This window comes from Ptychodera flava, chromosome 7 (genome assembly GCF_041260155.1).
Source record: "Ptychodera flava strain L36383 chromosome 7, AS_Pfla_20210202, whole genome shotgun sequence".
NCBI lineage: Eukaryota > Metazoa > Hemichordata > Enteropneusta > Ptychoderidae > Ptychodera > Ptychodera flava.
The window spans coordinates 30,451,286-30,471,051 of record NC_091934.1 but is presented as its reverse complement, the minus strand read 5'-3'; the positions used below and the strand labels follow the sequence as shown (position 1 = coordinate 30,471,051).

Sequence of the window (19,766 nt, the reverse complement as noted above, 5' to 3'; positions counted from 1 at the left end):
CAAACATTGGAAATTCGTTTAAGTTTTAAGAAACATTTCGTTCATGTAAGGAAATCATATAGCAAGTACTTCTTGCGCTGGTGCAAACTCTACGAAATATTATGATATCAACGATGTTTTCCATGATAGTTTACAAGGTTTCTTGTCTAAATTCGCGGAAATCATCAAGAATATCTAAAAAATACTACACGTAATTATGACTGCATTTGTATGTGTAGAGGTGTTGTTTGCCGTTCCGAACGTATGTTCTACACGTACGCGACGTATGGTTATCACTGATCAGCTGACGATGGAACGTAATTACGTGTAACTAAACTTCTCCATAACGATATGTTACCGGCAGACATGGAGATAATAGCGAGTGAATAGAAATGACGGTGACTGGTTTAAAAAATTCACAGTGCTGGTAAAAATTCTCACAGGCTTCTTAACGTAGTGGCCGACATCATCGGTGATGTCAGTTTGTGTTTCGATGTTGCGAGGTCACCGCTCAGGTGACTTTAGCCTCGTCAATCGCTTGTACGCCAGAAAAAGAACGGTCTGCGAGTAACCATGTCGGAAAAAGCTGGAAAAACGGCGATAGCTTGGTGATTTTCGAGCGGATTTCTGGTAGTGGTAGGCTCCTAATAACCATGTTGTCGATGAGTGTTGGCAATTTGGGTGGAAAATATGGACCCAAAGCTAGCCTAACAGTATAAACGAAGTTTTATAGCCCGTGCGCCGCTTCTTTCGGGAATTTTGTGCACTAACACTGCATAAGGCACGATTGAAAATCGATGAATTCCTTAGACTAGTACTGACTAGTAGCGACCATGGAGCTGGAAACTAGCTCTATGTAGCGACCAACTCTCTTTTACTATGCGAAAAAAGTAACCGGCGACATTAACTCTTTGACGCCGTACAGTCATTCTAGTCATGAGCTTGGTTGCTACCGTACACCAGAAAATAACCGACTTTGACGTCAAAGGCCTGTTGCTGGTACGTACTTTGAGACAGAAAATAACGATATGTTACCGGTAGACATGGAGTTAATAGCGAGTGCAGAGAAATGAAGGTGACTGGTTTAAAAAATTCACAGTGCTGGCCAAAATTCTCCAGTGTGTGCTCCTGCTAATGTGTCACCATTGTGCCTTGAATCACGACGCGGTTTGTAAATTATACTTGGTATATACACTCCCAGAAAACGACGACGTGAAACATACATCTATATAATTTTGTTGAAAAACTCATGAAACGGCAACTCCGGCGATCTTTTTCTGCTTGGTCGGTCGATACTTTCTGGATGGCATTTGTTACATGGAGCAGGACCATGTCTGCTTAGTTATGTTAGAATTTGGCGCTTGGCAACGAAAAGCATGCGCGTTTCCAGTGTTCCTTTCGATCTAACTTCCCGTTTATTTTTGAATAATGAGCAGTGTTTGTTTGCGCATATCATGAATATATAAGCGTCCACTAGGTTTACGGACGTCCTCGGGACACGTTTCCCAAGATCTTCATACCTTCCCCTTTTTCATTAACATCACTATCTTTCGGATGTTGACCAACCTCTTATAAGTCCACGGATTAGCATAATTAGTTGTGTTGACTAATCAATTACAGCATGTGTGTATGAGAGATATACGTCCTTGTAATGGAGTGTAAAATGAATAAAGAGTCAAGAGGCTATAGGTTAGGCTATATAATCATTTATTTTATTTACTACGATCAGTCAGAGCATGAAGAAAAGGAGAGGGCTGACAGTGACAGAGAAAACTGAGAAAAACTCAATAATAAGCTTATCAATATGTATGGGCCGCCTATGATGCTACATGATGTCTTAACAGTGCATAGGCTAGGGGTAATTGCAAATGCTCAGAACAGCCATTTTGTCCAATCACATACGCGCTTAGTGAAAGGTGTCAAAACATTGGGCTAATCTAACATTTGTAGATAGACATCGAGAACAATAGTATTATGCATTTATGCATGTGTTAAAATCCCTAGCAGGTCAGTTTCTGTGTGGGGAAAAGTTGGAATGTAACAATTCATGATACACATTTGAATTCTATTTTTGTTGTTTCAGCTTGCGTAGACGAGACGGCGAGAGAGACCTGTGCATTGGTCAAGAACCTACTCTGTAATTTCGCTGAAATGACGGCCAAAGAAATCAAAGACGCCCTCGACGTGATAAATAAGATAATCATGGAAACGTCTAAGGAAAGAAGGATGGTAATTGCGGAACGTATAGCTGGCGTTGATGGATTTTTAGGTTGGTCCTTTTCCAGGAATAAACTAAATACGATTGGAACTAATTGGGATAATATTTTGGGATAAAAATAACTAATTTGGGATAATTGGATGGTGAATTAAGGTCATTTTAACCTGCAAATATAAGATCATCTGCTTTTCTTTTTAAGTTACACATTTGTTTTATGAGTAATTTGTAATATTTCAACATTATATATTACAGGGTACCTAACACTTTTGAGAAATTTAGAAAATATAAAGATCCAATTATCCTATATTAGTTCCAATCGTGTTAATAGTGCACATGTTAATCATAGAACAGTTTCAATTGATTTATTTCAATACAGGGACTTTGCCCACCGTACAGATACAAAGAATATGACTGTAAGCCATAGTCTGTGAACTTATAATTTGAACACAAGCATAGAAAAAGGAATTAGACACATGGAAAATAGAGATAATTCCTTTTAACGGGAGTCTATTGCAGTGGTACTATACACTATTATAATATAATGAAAATCGCATGACAACTATAGGTCCGGAACAGTAACATCTAGAAATTGAAAGGATGACCATAAACTCTGAGGAAGTTTACAAATTATGTGTAGGTTTTGATATGATGAAATTCTTGTCAACTTGTCAATTGATGGATTTAATCTCATAGACCTAGGTATGCACTCTTCTCTAATCTCGTCATAACGTGGACAGATAAATACAAAATGGAATTCATAATCGACAGTTCAAATATCTTTTACATTTTTGCAATGAATACATAACCTTTCCTGATACGGGATCTTCAAATGACATCCTGTTTCGGTATTGAGTTTCTGGCTAGAACGACGAAAGTTTGACAGTACAAATTTATACCTCTGTTTCAGAATATTCAGATATTTTGGGGGTTTAATTAAAGACTTAAATTTACAATGCAGAGTTTGTGATCACTTGATGCCATTCTTGTCTATAACAATACCTGATCGCCTGTGTAACTAAACCTAAGTGTATATCTGGATTTCCAACTTGTTGTTCAATCGAGGCGATATCAAAACCATGTCTATGAAGTAATTTTTAATTTTGGTTGCCTATCTTTCTCATCTAATTTTTTATTATGTTATAACATGCCTTTGTTTATCAACTGTTTTCCACACGAGGTAACTTCAACCAAAATGTTATACAACGTTTAAAGTAAATGCAACACAAAGGCAGTCTGCCACATTCACCAAGTACAGATTCATTGTTTGCATGGCTGTTGACGTCTATCATAAATCTACAAAATTTCAATTGAACACGCTTTTTACTTTCTGATTAAACAAACCCCAAATTTCGCTACCGTAACAGGCAACAGGTACAACAACAGAGTCGAATATTTTAAAAGCATCTACGACAGATATACCACTCAACTTCCTGATAGCTGTATGAATTTAAGAAAGCCCTTTAGAAACATTTGCTGCTATATTTCCTTTGCCCGGAGACCAGGACAGTCTAGATAAAAGTAAAACACCAAGATAATTGTAATGTTTAACAGTTTCAATTTGTTCCCTCGCAAAGAACCATTTTTCATGATTTCTTAAATATCTCCCATTTCGAAATACAATGATGTTTGATTTAAAAAGATTGACCTCCATTGCCCTCTGTTCTGAGAATCTTTCAAGTTGATTCAACTTGCACTGTAATTTCATCGGCAAATCAGCTGCAACTGCATCATACAAAATAATTCAAACAGACGGGAATTCCTTGTTAATGTAATACCACCTGACCGTTCAATATCCATGTAATTTGAAAGCTCATTAATAGAAAAATATTAATGTAAAATTCGGCAAAAAACGATCCAGATGACAAAATGTGATAAATAGATATAATACAATAAATTAGTTTGCATGTATTTAGATGAAAGTTCACATTTATTTCTAAATGGATTGTCTATCTGATTTGTCAAAAACTCTACATCAGTATCGAACACATAACGCATTCGCAATTATGCATTGTCGTTGACTTTGTCAAAAATGACAAAAGCCACGTTTGAGCTAGACAGAACGCGGGAACAAAATATCAAAATTGATATACATCTTTGATTAAAATACATTTTTCAGAGTCTCTGATGAATTTAGCCCTTAATTTTTATGGTAACGGTGATGAAGATCTGTACTTTGACGAGCTGAGATGGCAAAACTTAAACTCCGTGAACAGTATCTTCTGGAACTGTGCAGACGCCAGCATTCAATTTGCATCTGCTGCAGGAGACGCTGGGCTTGTCAAGTTTCTACTTCATATATGCCAACAGCATCGTGAAAAGCTTAAAGACAAGGTAAGTTTTAACATACATGATGTGAAAAGGGTCAACTAAATTGATCATTTATTCTTGATTCGACTCTCACAGAGACCTGGTATTTACTGCGTAATCTACTCAATCTGCTGATCCTCTTTTGTGCCCCCTAGCTACTGCCAAGGCGACTGGAAATTGGACACCCAATTTGCAAATTACCCAGCTGCATTGCTGGCCATATAGTGGATTCACTTGGTAATTAGCGAGAGACTTTGTTAACTTGTCAGCGATATCGTTTTACGTTTCAGTAGACACTTTGTACATGTAGAGGGCATGTTGCCATAAAGCTTATCTGGGTTTGAATAATTCAGTATAGGGGTGGCTGCATGTTGCTTCATGGGATTCAAAATGAATAAAGATAATTACGATATTTGTGTTGATATAACACACTACACTACAAAATAAAGATATTTTTCAATCTACACTTGTGGTCTCATTTACTGCTCTCTGAATTTCAATAAAATTCCTTTTTGTTTGTGTCGATTTCACGTGTTGTAAATGAGTGGTTTCTTCCAAATAGTGCAGCTCGTGCCCTTCTGAGTCGGGTGTAGTTATGTGGAGACTCTTTGTTTGGCCTCATTCGTGGTTTCAGTTTACACCCAAACAATGCAAGCGAGTTATTAAAGTGAGGTCCTAGGAGAAGTGATCATTTCAGCTTATACATGTAACTTTAAAGTGTAGAGACACTGCGACTTTGGAGGACCCTTTCCTGTTGATTAAGCCAACTTGATGCAGTCAGAAATTCTGTTTGTACAAATGAAAAACCAGCTCTACCAAGGGTTATAAATGAGAGTTTATGATTGTCAACCTGTGGTGAAGATTGAGATAACATTACCATGAACTGGTTCATGCACAAGTCTTATTAGATGTATACCATTAAGGACATAACTTTGTGTCCTAAATCCCAGCATCGCTCACGTTGATTGGTAGGTCTTATGTCCCTATGTCCTATCTGCGTTCATTGATTGACTGCCTATATGTCCTCAAGTATCATTAATATTTACTGTTCCGAATCCAGTTCGCTCATTGGCCGTCTTATGTTCTTATCCCTGCCTCACTTTCGAGTGTTCCTTGTCTCGGTCTGCCATGTGCTAATTACTGTAACGCATCTGTGAGCCAAACCAATCATTACCAGACAGCTAGAGCGTAGGCGCAACGTTTGTGAAGACAAATTTTTCTTTGCACCTTCGCTGCACTTAATGTCATTTTCAGGAAGCTCTGGCATCAAGGTTGTCTGCGATCCCCTGACACTTGGACATGTGACACGTAGAAATATTGGTCTTATTAGCATGTAGAGCATGATGTAATGCATCCTTTGTCATGTAAATTCTATAGCATGTAGAGCGCCACCAGTGGTACTTAGTCTGTGTATTCATTCAGTGTGTGTACTAACAAGATGGCGGATGCAGTGACACCATACAGTGTACGCTCTGAGTGAGTGAGACATCCAGTCTCTAATCCAAGCCACACTATGGGCAAAAAGGGCCCTAAATTGTTCAGTACAGCGGGGTACAGCGCCCCCGCCGGACAACGCTTTGGGCTGGTTACTAGTGACGACAGCGAACATTGTATCAATTTCATTTCAATAAAATATCGATCGAAATCTGCTCGCCTGTCGCTCGTATTTTCAGGTTACGCCATGAATTTTTCCATGACAGCCCGTATATATTGACTTATGTACCATAAAATCAACGTATCGGTTGTTTTCTTCCAGTCAAATTGAATCGAAGACAATTTGTTTAGTTTTGGTGATACTTTTATGTCTCAGCATATTTTGGCGCTCTTTGGACAAGTTTGGCGCCATGCCATCCGCGGGTATGCAACACGACATTGTATCAATTCGCAAGAAAAGAATATCGATCGATAACGTTCACTACACGTTCACAGTGGAGACTCTACACCAGTTCGCTTCCGTTTCGTGTTATTTTTACCAATTTACTGCGATGTTCATGGTTCATATTCACCCAAATTTTGTATAAAAGACAACAACCTGACAGGAATTTGATCTGTACAATTTAGGAGACACTTGCTGATTATTTTGTGTCAATTTCAGACCCTTGTTCTGCACATGTAAACGCCGTCAGATCGCCATATTGTTGACGGCAACAGTATATTTCAGTGATCAGAATAAATAGAATGGCAATAAAACAAATTTTACGAAGAAATTCAAAAATCTAAAACGATACGATTTTTGCTTATTAGTCAAAGGATCACCGTGCCAATTTTCATTATCATTGGTTCAGAATTAAAAAATTTGAACCGGCGAGAAGTTTGCAATGTGTTCGGTCGATCGGACGCGCATAAACGCCATCGTTTTCTATGGGAATCGAGATTATTCGGCACATCGTAAAATGAAAAATGCATCTGAAAAAACCCGCCGGTTTAAATTTTCATTTCGCTGTTATTTCTCACAATATTTGAGATTAAGCATCTCATGAAGGTTAACTCAAACTCTATGGTTTTAGTTTTTTAAATTTCCCTCTTATTTTTATGAAATGACGAGTTTACGATCGTTTGTGCTGTTGGCCGTGTTTTCGCCTATTTTTGCATAGAGTATTTTCGCTTCGGTATTTTAAGAATAAATTCATGAAATTATTGCCGAAATATCATAATGGACAGAGGAACATATGAGGAAATGGAATCTGCATCTCTTTCCTGAATATTTAGGTGTGCGGCTAGGAAATTTGGCGAAGTTTCTTCGCTTCGATAAAAAGTCTGTATGTGCGATGTATGATAGTGAGCATGCGTGCGTGAGTGCTTCACGAACTCTACAACGTGTTGAGCGGTCTCAGTCAGAAAAATGTAACAACTTAGCCGGCTATTGAACCACTCTTTTTTGGAAGTGGAGATTTAGCCGAGTGGTTCTGTCTGTGGCCTCTCAGCTAGGCGACTGATGCCGTATGTTGTGGGTTCGAATCCGATTGAAAACTAGCCGTAATTTCAACATTAAGCGGAAGCTTGATTTGGCTCTCTTTACGCTCATTCAGCGTATGTGCGGCAAAAAATTGTCACACTTTGAGTGAACAATATAGAGGCCATTTTGCCCACAGTGCCATCCGGCCTAAATTGATGTACTGCCATGAAGATATGTAACTAAAGCAATTCATGCTTCAGTTCGGAACAAGTTTGTCAGTGTTTTGGTAATTTATGGTCCATAGGAAGTCTTCGATGAATCTGTTACATATAGTGCCATTGACGCCCGTTCATGCTGTGTTGCAACTCATAAAGAAGTGTCATTTAGTCTGGTAAATATAACTGAACTTGATATAACACAGTTGCATTTTGTAACATACCTTCAATTCGAACGCTATGCTGCTGTCATTGACATTGTGAGACGTTTGGAAAGAGTAACTTTCTCTGTTTTGTGTTGTTTTGAGAAGTTGCCGAACACAAAGAAACGAGTAACTCAGCCATGTGCATTATGCAAATTAGCAAAAGTTGAGAAACATCTGTGTCGAGTGTTTCCAGAACACTCTCGCTTGCTGTTGACTTTATTACCTGAGTATATATGTTTGTCCAAGTACTGTATCCTGTAATATTAGTGGCTGATACCGAGAAGTCAGTTTGCTGTCAGTTCAAAGGAAGATTTCCGTGTATCTGAACACTAAAGCCATAGAGTACCAGCAGTTGGAAGCCTATACGAGTGCTGTTGTGTTTGTTCATAACTGTATAGCATCGTTGAACTATCTGCTTGGAACTCTGTCAACAGGTTTATGTAGTCTTTTGATGTTGACTCACACTAAATGCCTGTTATCAGTTTAGATATTTTCTTTTGAAAAGTGTGTCGAGTTGGAACAATATTGTGTGCTTATACAGAGAGTTTCATGTATTGAACTCAGCGATACTGTAATACAATTTTCTAGGTAATAATTAATTTGATATATTATTAATTTTACCATTTGCTTCAGTGTGTTATTTTATGTTTAGTATACAGTAACACCTACGCGAGCAAAAGCCCCAACGACCATGCACAAGTCAGAAAGCTCACAGTCCCAGTATAAAATTTAATTATGAAACGTCATGATAGCATTTTGCTTGTACGTATGGCTTAGATAATTTGGCGCCCAACGTGGGGCTGTGTTGCTGTTTTTCTGTGTTGATTTGTCAGCTTTGATTAGTGCAACCACTGTATTGTAATATTCATTTTTGCAATTGCAAGTGGGTGAATGATTTCATGTTGACTTGTGTGGTTAGGGCTCCCACTGTACTGTATTGACCTGATTTGAGTATACTGAAGTGCTGGTTTTGTTTTTCTTTTTGGAGTTATTGAGAACTGTAATTTAAGTCTTTTGCTGACTTTTTGCAGTTTGTAGAGTAATTTTTGTTTGTTTTTTTTTTTTTGCATTTATTGCACTAAGACTGTGATTGTTATTTCGGTAACATTTCTCGTTGGTGAACATTTGTAATTTGCATTTTCTTGAATTGAGTTTTTGTATTAATTTACATATTTGCAACCATGGCAACAGGTGGAAGTGTTGATTGTGATGAGAATTGCTCTGTGCTGGTTGATAATATTCCATATGAATGTACTAAAGAACAGATTCATGAGCACATGAGTAGAGTTGGAGAAGTTGTAAATTTCATATTACCTTTCAATTCTGAAACAAAACAAAATGAAGGTTATGGTATTTTTCAGTATGCAAATGAAACAATCGCTCTTGAAGCTATGAATACACTTAACAGGTCACCATTAGGGCCTGGAGTTGTTATTGTTGCTGATAATCATTTATGAGAAAAAATTAAGACTGAGAGACATTGATCCTGTGTCAACACAAACTGTGAAACAATCTTCAGAGTGTCCTGATAGTTCACAGCACAGTAGAGGTAGACAAACTACAGTGTCTCATGATACCCAAAACATTGTTACCATGCCAACCAGTTCCAGTATTGGACAACCTCAAGAGACTTTGCCTACTGCACTGCTACAGTCTCCAAGAATTTCTACATTTTCTGGAAGTACAAGTAATAAGTCTGATGTTAGTTTTGAAGCCTGGAAGTATGAAGTGGAATGTTTGATAGGAACACACACTGCTGATGTTTTGTTACCCGCTATAAAGAGGTCACTCAGAGGTCAGCCAGGAGAGATTGTGATGCGTATGGGTTCCAGTGCTACTATACAGTCAATCTTTTCTAAATTAGAAGGCATCTATGGTGTTGTTGAGAGTGGTGCAACTCTGTTACAACAAGTTTACAACAGTGTGCAGAGGGAAGGAGAATCTGTTGCTGATTTTGGTTGTCGTCTTGAGTTAGCCATTCACAAAGCCAAGGAGCGTGGAGGAATAGCTGCTGCTGCTATTGACGAGACTCTTAGAACTGTGTATTGGAGAGGACTAAGAAATGAACAGATAAAGAATGTTGCAAGACATGAGTATAGAAGTTGTGAAACTTTTGACAAATTACTACAAGTAGTGAGACTTGCAGAAGAAGAGGTGCGTGAATCTAGTAAACAGGACAGTGCTGATAACGCCCCCACTACTGTAAAACATTCAAAGCTCAGCAAAGCTCAGCAGTCAGTAGTTTCTGAGCAAGTGAAACAAGAGTCAGCATCAGAGAATGCAGCATTATGCAATACCATAGAAAGTCTGACTACACGTTTGACACTACTTGAGCAGAAAGATAGTATATCTTCTACGGAAAGAGGAAGGCCACGGGAGCGTAGATCAGCAAGGAATCGTGGTACCTGTTACAATTGTGGTGATGAAGGACACTATGCAAGGAACTGTCCAAAATCTAGGAAGTCGTTTAAACAGACTGACGATTTCCAGCCTACAAGAGGTCCTCCATCCACAGGAACACAGCAACCAGTAAGTAATAGATGGACTCAAAGCCCAAAAGACATTGCTTGGTAGTGCGAGTGTTACGGACAGAATTGTTAGTGAAGCCAATGAAGAGACTGCTTTTATAAATGGTATATCTTGTAAGAGTTTGATCGACACTGGCTCTCAGGTTACCACCATAAGTGAGTCATTCTACAAAGAACATTTGTCTGACATTTGCATACAACCAGTGACAGACTTATTGTCCATTGAAGGCGCTGGTGGTCAGAACGTACCATACCTTGGGTATATAGAACTAGAGATAACTTTTCCATCAGAAGCTTTTGGTTGTGAAGATTCTTTTGATGTATTGACACTTGTAGTTCCTGATAACAGCTACAACACTAGAGTGCCACTTACAGTAGGTACCAACCTAATGAGTGAATGTAGACAGTATTGCCGGCAGAAGTGTGGGTCAAAGTTCATGAGGCATACAGTGATGTCAACTGCTTGGAAGACTGCCTACAGCCGCCTGAATGCAAGGGATCGTTTTAGTGGAAGGAAGGGACGCATTGGTCTAGTGAAAGCCAGTTCAAAGGAACCAGTGAAGATATTACCTGGTCAATCTACTGTGCTTGATGGTGTAACAAAATCTGCAGGGTTCTGCCCACGCCGGACGGCGCCGGTCGGGCCCGTCCGGCACTCAGAATTTCCGACCAGCATTGACAAGTGACCGTCCGGCACTTGCAGTTCAATACTTTGAACAATCAACATGAATGTCTATGACACTTTTGAGGTCAAGCAGTTCATAAAATTGCATGAAGAGTTGATGAAAACAATGGTACTATAGAATGCCTTTCAATAAAATGCTATTTAAACAATACCACTGGTTGATTACCGTACGCTGATTTTGCATATGAAAAGCTGTTCAGCTGTTGAACGTACTTCACAAGATCATCGCCCTATAAATGAACTAGACACGGTTTTCCTGTCACACAGTATCTCTGTACGATCGAAAGAAGGAGAAAAACTGAAGTTTTTTGCTTTGTATCAAGGTTTATAACACCATAAAAATGAAGTACGGAAGCGAAAATCAACACAAAAAACAGGACTTCTAACTAAAACGTACTCTTCAATGTTCAGTTCAGACTCAATGACTCAAAGTCATGAGCAAGTTTGGTGTCAATGAATCCAGTCTTTGAATTATCACTGAACACTCACTTATTTTTCAGGTCAATAAGCCAAAAGTTACTTGTCCGTGGCAACAAGCCTCTCTGTTTGTGAATTTTCCCATTCTACAATGACTATCAAGAAGCAATTGAAGTGAATTTGACATCGAGAAATTCAACTTTCAAAACTATGGCCGATTAGTCAACCCCTAAGTTCTTAGTTTAAACTCTAGAGAGTCTGCGCATGAGCAGTAACAAGACCATCTAGGTCATTTGAAAAAACACTGGATGCTGGTACAGTGCAATGGTAATCCAAACTTCATAGTGGTGAGGGATGATATAAGCACAGGAAAATGATGACAAAAAAGTGGTACATTATTTTTCAGAAGCTTCAAAAGATTCCTTTACAACTACTAAAGATTTTTTTTCTTTCTGTTTTGTTCAATTAAAACTGAAAAAATACTTTGAAGGTACAGTGGAAATGGCTATTATTTTTATATAAAGCCCTAAGAATGTAAAAATACAAGCATATAAATGTTACAGTTTTTCATGAATATTAATGCTCATGAATATTAATGAGCCGTCCAGCACTCTTGGAACTCTGGGAAGAACCCTGAATCTGGTCCGAAAGGAGATGAGTATACTGTCGTCATAGAGCCTGTTAGTGAAACTGGTCTATCAGGAAGTCTGGTGATTAGTCCTACTGCTGTGATAATGAAATGTTATGGTAGAAAATGCCATGTTCCGGTACAAGTGTACAACATTTCAGCAAAGCCTGTTACAGTTAGACCAGGAGATGTACTTGGTGAAGTGTACACAGTCACATGGGCAGGACAACCTTCCAGCTATGAGGCATTGTATCAGCAACAATCTGTGAGTGGTCCTATTGCAGTTGCTAATGATGTAAACTCTACTCTACCCAGCTCTCGATTCATGTATAGTAAGTCATCACCAAAGGAACAGAAACTTGTTTTTGACCTTAGTGACTCTCCATTGGATATGACACAAAGGAGACAGGCATATCAGCTACTTAACAGAATGTCTCCAGTATTTGCTCGAAATGATGATGATTTGGGTTACACGACAGCTGTAGAGCACAGAATACCTCTTACTGATGATCAGCCATTTCGAGAACGATATCGTACAATACCGCCCTCACAGTGTGATTTGTTACAGAGCATGCTTGATGGTAATGTAATACGAGAATCGCATAGTCCTTATGCATCGCCTATTGTTATTCTCACATCCCTCAGTCACTCCCCCTCAATTCCGTAGCTGTCTTCCCTTGACCTCTGAGTGTACACAGCCCTTTGAAAAAATAACCTTTGACCTATGACATGAATACATAATGAGCATTGCCTATATATCCCCTGAACACATTGAGTCCACCATCTTTTCCGCTCGGCTTCATCACAAGTAGACACAGCTCTTCGAGCTCCTGATCTTTTGGGAGCGTGACAAGTTTTTTCTGACCAGGTAAGTGTCAGTTTTCTTTCAGAGACCTATGTTTCTTTCCCCGTTCGCACTTTTTTGCGTCTTTTTGCGTCTGATTTTTGAGTTTCCGTCATAATTTTTTCCACTTTGTGTTGGTGTTTCTTACGATGTGTACTGCTGTTATTTCTCATTGCCGTTACGCCGTTTTTTTCTTTTGACTTTGTTGTCCTAACTTGTGCTGAGCTTGGAGCTATAGCACGTCATTTTTGTGTCTGTCTTTCTATATTTTATAGAACTATGACTGACCAGGGTGCGGCCCATTCTATGGACGCTAGTGCCGACGTGGCAACAGGTGTTCTGCCTGGTCAGCGTGCCACCACTCAGTCGGACGTCACCCGTACTTCGGGTCTGTCGTCGGAGATGCTTATGGATATGGTACAAGGCCTGATGCAGTCCGTTCAGCAGCTAGCAGAGAACCAGAAGAAATATATGGGTGCACCTGGAGATGGAAGACTGTCTGCTGGCAGTGGTACATCAATGGATGGCATTCCCCATGCTGTTAGCAGTGGGGTAGCAGGTCCCTCGCATGCACACGAGGTATGTCCTCCGTTGAGTGACGGCACCTGTCGCCAAGGCACTTCTATAGTTGCCTCTGTGTCTCATAGAGACGTATGTGCACAGCAAGAAGGCAGCCCAACCGGTTTCCAGTTGGGTATTGATTCTGAGGACGTGTCATCTGACTCCATGCCTCTACCTCAACGCCGTTCAGCAAAACGGAAGCACAGCAAGTCCAAGAGCAAAAGAGGTAAGAAGAGCAAGAAGGACAAGAAGTCCAAATCTTCTCCATCCTCTTCAGAGGACTCTCCCTCTTCTGAGACTTCTGAATGTGAATTTGATAATCCACATGAGAAAAATACTGGAGTGAAGTTCTCTAAGTCAGTACGTGTTTGGTTTAAACAGCAACGTACCAATGTTTTGGATACTGATGATAGGAAGGAAATGAAAGAGCGTTATCAAGTGTGCTCTGACCAGGAGAAATTTTTCACAGCTCCTATACTGCCTGAGCATCTTGCTACTCACTGGGAGAGACAGGCCACCACTAAACCATTGATGCAACAAGACATAGGCTTAGGAAAGCTTCTGATAGTCTTTTATTTGCTCAGCTTCCATTATTGGAAATTCTCCAGATTGCTCATGATAATGTGTCCATTGAGCCACATCAGTTTCTCCAGGCCATTCAACATAGTGTAACGTTGTTTGGTAGTGCTTTTCATGCTTTACAGATGGCAAGACAGAAGGCTTTTGAATCTGTTTTACCCAACAAATATGCTTCCATTAAGAAACTGGAACCAGCCATGGCCACGCTGTTTGGGGATGAACCACTCAAGGAGGCCAAGAAAGCCAAGCAAGCTCATAACGTTGTATTGATATGACATCTAAGGGCACAGAAGGGACAGGAGCTACCACTAGCGCTGGACAGTCCCGCAGACGTAATTCAGGCTACAAGTCCAGGTATGGTCAGAGTGGGTATAACAGACGTTATCAATACTCTAAGTATAGACAGTCTGGACCTGCATCGAAGTCTGGTAAATCCCTTGATTCGGCTCAGTCCTTTCGTAACAAAAAAGACTGATGGTTCCCATACACAACTAAAGCTCTGCACCTACCCCCAGGTGGGGGTCGTCTTATGTTTTTTTCTTCATCAGTGGCAACAGCTAATGTCCGACCCTGGATACTAGAGACTGTACAAGGTTACAAGCTGGAACTTATATCCAACCCAGTGCAGACGTATCTTCCAGTTACAACAGTGCCAGATTGCCATGTGGAGTTGATCGACGAGGAAATTCAATCACTCTTGCAGAAGACAGCAATACAGTCAGTACAGCCAGTACAAGGTCAGTTTGTTTCAACAGTGTTTCTAGTACCCAAGGGAACAGGGGGTTGGCGCCCAGTGTTCAATCTCAGACCTCTCAACCGGCATATTGCTTATCGACATTTCAAGATGGAGGGTCTTCATCATGTCAAGTCCCTACTTCAGGAAGGCGACTTCATGGCCACTATAGATCTCAAGGATGCATATTTCACTGTTCCCGTTTTCATCGGTCACAGGAAGTTTCTTCGTTTCATCTGGAAAAGAACAATGTTCGAATTTGCAGTCCTGCCCTTCGGCATTGCCAGTGCTCCACGGGTGTATACAAAGATTATGAAGCCAGTGGTCTCTCAGTTACGTCGCCAAGGTATTCGTTGTGTTATTTACATAGACAACCTCCTTATCCTGGGCAAGACCATGGAGATTTGTCAAGCCAATGTTGCAACAGCTGTGGCCCTTTTACAGAGTTTGGGGTTCCTCATCAACTGGGAAAGTCAAAGTTAGTACCAAAACAGCAGATTCAGTTTCTGGGAATGATAGTCAACTCACTGGATATGACAATCAGCTTGCCACCAGAAAAAGTGTCCAGACTTCAGCTAGACTGTCAGGAGTTGTTGTTAAAGAAATCGTCACTGTCCGTTGTCTGTCCAGGGTGTTAGGTCGTATGACAGCAGCAGTAGAAGCAGTTACAGTGTCTCCTCTTCATTACCGGGCCATACAGAAGGACCAGTTGGCGGTTCTAGCTCGGACGGGGTCGTACGACGCACTAGTAGTTCTCTCACAAGAAACGGGGAGGAATTGACTTGGTGGGTGAAGTGTTGGATATGTGGAACGGCAGGTCTCTTCTCCCACAAAAGCCTCAGGTTATAATTCAGACGGACTCGTCCAGAAAAGGTTGGGGTGCAGTCTATGGACACAACTCGGCGCAGGGACAGTGGAACCAGGACGAACAGAGTCTCCACATCAATCAGTTGGAAATGTTGGCAGTCAGCAGAGGGCTGGAGAGTCTGGTGAGTCATCTCAGAGACGTGTGTGTAGAAGTTCAGTGCGACAATTCTTCAGTAGTGACTTACATAAATTGTCAAGGGGGCACTCGGTCTTGGCCCCTCAGCAAGTTGGCGTCCAAACTGTGGTTATGGTGTCTGAGGCGCAATATCCTACTCACTGCAGTGTATCTTCCAGGGAAACTCAATGGGAAGCCGATTATCTGTCTCGGACGTTCAACGACAACCTGGAGTGGTGTCTAAAATCCACAGTACTTCAAACAGCACTTCAACAGTTACGGTGGACACCAGAGGTGGATCTGTTTGCAGCTCATCTGAACGCACAGTTTCCTCGCTTCGTCTCATGGAAACCGGAACCTCAAGCATGGTGGATAGACGCATTCTCCATCCAGTGGGGCAAGCTGGTAAGTTATGCGTTTCCTCCATTTTGTCTCATCCCAAGAGTCCTTCACAAGATTTGCCAAGACAAGGCTCGCTTAATTCTGATAGCACCAGTATGGACAACTCAACCTTGGTACCCAGATTTGCTATTGCTACTGATACAGGATCCATTATTGCTTCCGCAACTCCCAGATCTGCTAGTCGATCCAGCGTCAGGGCAACATCACCCACTCGCAAACCAAATGTGGCTAGCCGTGTGGCCGCTATCAGGTGTTCACTCCGAGCAAGAGGCATATCCTCCAAAGCGTCAGATGTGGTACTGCAAAACAGTACAACTCGGCCTGGCGTCGCTGGGATCGTTGGTGTAAAAGACAAAAGGAAGATCCCGTTTCAGCACCTGTTCCAGTAGTGTTGGAATTTCTTGCAGACCAACTTGATAGGAAGCTCCAGTATTGTACTATTAATGTATACCGCTCTGCCATTTCTTCAGTTCATTTGCCAATTGAGGGATATCACCTTGGCAACCATCCACTTGTCACCCAGTTTATGAGAGGAGTCTATATTTCCAGACCACCTCAACCAAAGTATACGTTGGTATGGGATGTACAGCAAGTACTAGAGTTACTTCAACGTTGGTCACCAGCAAAGGAATTATCTCTGAAGAAATTAACCTTTAAGACTGTTATGTTAGTCGCTTTATGTACAGCTGGCCGCTGTTCAGACTTGGCAAGTTTCCAGTTGGAATCAGTTTCGTTATCCAAAGGATCAGCTGTTTTGCTTCCTGCTCGTTTGTCGAAGACTGACAGACCAGCGAAGAAATGGAAGATTTTTGTGTTGCCAGCCTTCAAGAAGGATAGAAGGTTATGTGTGGTTTATTACTTAGTTTCGTATTTACGACGTGTGGATTTGTTTTGGAAACACAAGAAGATACTTTTTGTTAGTTTTATGATGGGTAAACCTGTTTTGTCAGCTACCATAGCAAGATGGATCAGATGGGTACTTCAAGAGGCCGGTATAGACAAGTCTTTCTCTGCACACTCAACGAGAGCAGCAGTTACGTCTGCCCTGCATTTCAAGGGTGCATCATTACAGCAGATCTTGAATTTGGCAAATTGGTCCTCAGCCAGAACATTTGCTAAACATTACAAGTGTGAGATGGTGTCGTCAATTTCACCGGTCTTGGATACCTTAGCAACAGATTAGGTGAGTTTCACCATTTGTGACTTCATGTCACTGCTTTAAAGTCAACTACGGAATTGAGGGGAGTGACTTGGGGATGTGAGAATAAATATAAATTATACCAGACTCTTACCGTTGCTGGATAATTGTAGTTATTCTCTCATCCTGAAGGAACGAGCCGAAATGAAGTAGCTCCCACCTCCCACCCAGGATGGGATTTGTTTTTATTTCTGGTCTTAGTTTTTTCAGACTTTGAAAGATGGCGGACTCAATGTGTTCAGGGGATATATAGGCAATGCTCATTATGTATTCATGTCATAGGTCAAAGGTTATTTTTTCAAAGGGCTGTGTACACTCAGAGGTCAAGGGAAGAGAGCTACTTCATTTCGGCTCGTTCCTTCAGGATGAGAGAATAACTACAATTATCCAGCAACGGTAAGAGTCTGGTATAATTTATATTTTTACTTACCAAAAAGGATGGCTCTACACGTCTTTGCATCGACTATAGAAGACTTAATGCAAAAACTATCCGAGATTCATATGCGCTGCCTAGAATTGAAGAGTCTTTAGACGTACTTAGTGATTCACAGTGATTTTCATCCATAGATCTGAAGAGTGGATACTGGCAAATTGGTGTAGCAGAGGAAGACAAGCCAAACACTGCCTTTGTGATACCACTTGGTTTCTTTGAGGCCAATAGAATGCCATTTGGGTTGATGAATGCTCCTAGTACATTTCAACATCTTATGGAGAAGTGTATAGTTGATTACAACTTTAAGCAATGTCTCGTCTACTTGGATGACATTATAGTGTTTTCAGCTACGTTTGAAGAACACTTACAGAGACTTGAAGCCATATTAGAGCGTCTACAGTCTTATGGTTTGAAAGTGAACTTGTCAAAGTGTCAGTTCTTCAGGAAAGAAGTAAAATATCTTGGACATGTGGTCTCTGGAGAGGGAATAAAGACTGACCCTGAGAAGGTTGTGACTTTAAAGACATGGCCAGTTCCGGAAAATGTAAAGGAAGTAAAGTTGTTCATTGGATTTGCTGGTTACTACAGGCGTTTTGTTGAAGGATTCTCAAAGATTTGTAAACCTCTGCATGCACTGATGGGAGGTCAGCCAAAGAAGAAAGGAAAGAAGTTGAACAGTAAAAGACAAGAGTCATCTGAGATAGTGTTCAAGTGGACCCCAGAGTGTCAGACTGCATTTGAAATCCTGATAGAGAGGCTTACATCACCACCTACTCTGGCATTTGCAGACTACAGCCTACCCTTTGAACTGCACACGGATGCATGTTTCACAGGGCTTGGGGCAGCCCTCTACCAAAAGCAGGATGGAAGGAAACGAGTGATAGCATATGCCAGTAGAAGCCTTTCCAAGAGTGAGAGAAACTACCCAGCACATAAACTGGAATTCTTAGCATTTAAATGGTCTCTAACTGAAAAATTTCATGATTACTTGTATGGTAACAGATTTAAAGTTGTAACAGACAACAACCCACTTACATATGTTATGACATCTGCAAAGATGGATGCAACCGGCCATAGGTCGCTTGCTGCATTGTCAATGTATAATTTCACGTTAGAGTATCCTCCAGGACAGAGAAATGCTGATGCTGATGGTTTATCACGCAGACCACATGACAATGACCAGACTGAGGACAAATTAAAGACTACAGAAGATGTGATTCAAGCTGTTTGTCACTATCACACTCAAGGTATTGATTGTAAACAGGCCGTAGATACAGCACCAGTCCTTATTGACACAGTATGTGCCACTCCAGATGGTGTACTAAAGACTTTGGAAGAGACTTTGCCTTGGCCAGGTGTAGAGCCATTGCCGGTCATTACCATGGATGAATGGAAACATTATCAAGAGGAAGATGATGTAATTGGCAGAATCTGTGATCTGAAAATGGGGAGTAGATGCCCAAGTATAAGAGAAAGAAAATCAGAATCGCCAGATGTACAGCTATTACTGAAGGAGTGGGATCGTCTATGTTGGCGAAATGGAGTGTTACATCGTTGTCATAAAACTGTAGACGGCCAGAACAGGTTCCAGTTGGTTTTACCCAAAGCCTTCAGAAGTAGAGCAATGAAGGGAGTTCATGATCAGATTGGAAACCTTATAAAAGAACGGACATTAGATCTACTGAGAACTCGCTTTTATTGGCCAAAGATGTCTCAAGATGTAGATGCCAAGATTGAAAATTGTAAACAGTGTATTTTGCGTAAATCAACGGGAAGAGAAGTGATAGCACCATTGGTAAATGTGCGTACTTCTCAGCCCATGGAGTTAGTTTGTATGGACTACTTAACTCTTGAAGAGTCTAAAGGAGGAGTTGCCAATATCCTGATGATTACTGATCATTTTACTCGTTACGCTGTTGCGGTGCCAACCAAGAACCAGACTGCTAGAACCACTG

At 40.7% G+C, this 19,766-nt stretch overlaps 1 protein-coding gene across 2 annotated transcripts in view; it reads left to right on the top strand.

The window, feature by feature from the left end:
• The window catches only part of LOC139137229 (uncharacterized), a 70,051-nt gene that overhangs the window by 26,550 nt on the left and 23,735 nt on the right, over positions 1-19,766 (top strand). For both annotated transcript variants that reach the window (XM_070705217.1, XM_070705218.1), the window contains 2 exons: positions 2,063-2,248; positions 4,314-4,528. In XM_070705217.1, coding sequence (XP_070561318.1) covers positions 2,063-2,248; positions 4,314-4,528 — 401 coding nt within the window. The remainder of the gene's footprint in view (positions 1-2,062; positions 2,249-4,313; positions 4,529-19,766) is intronic.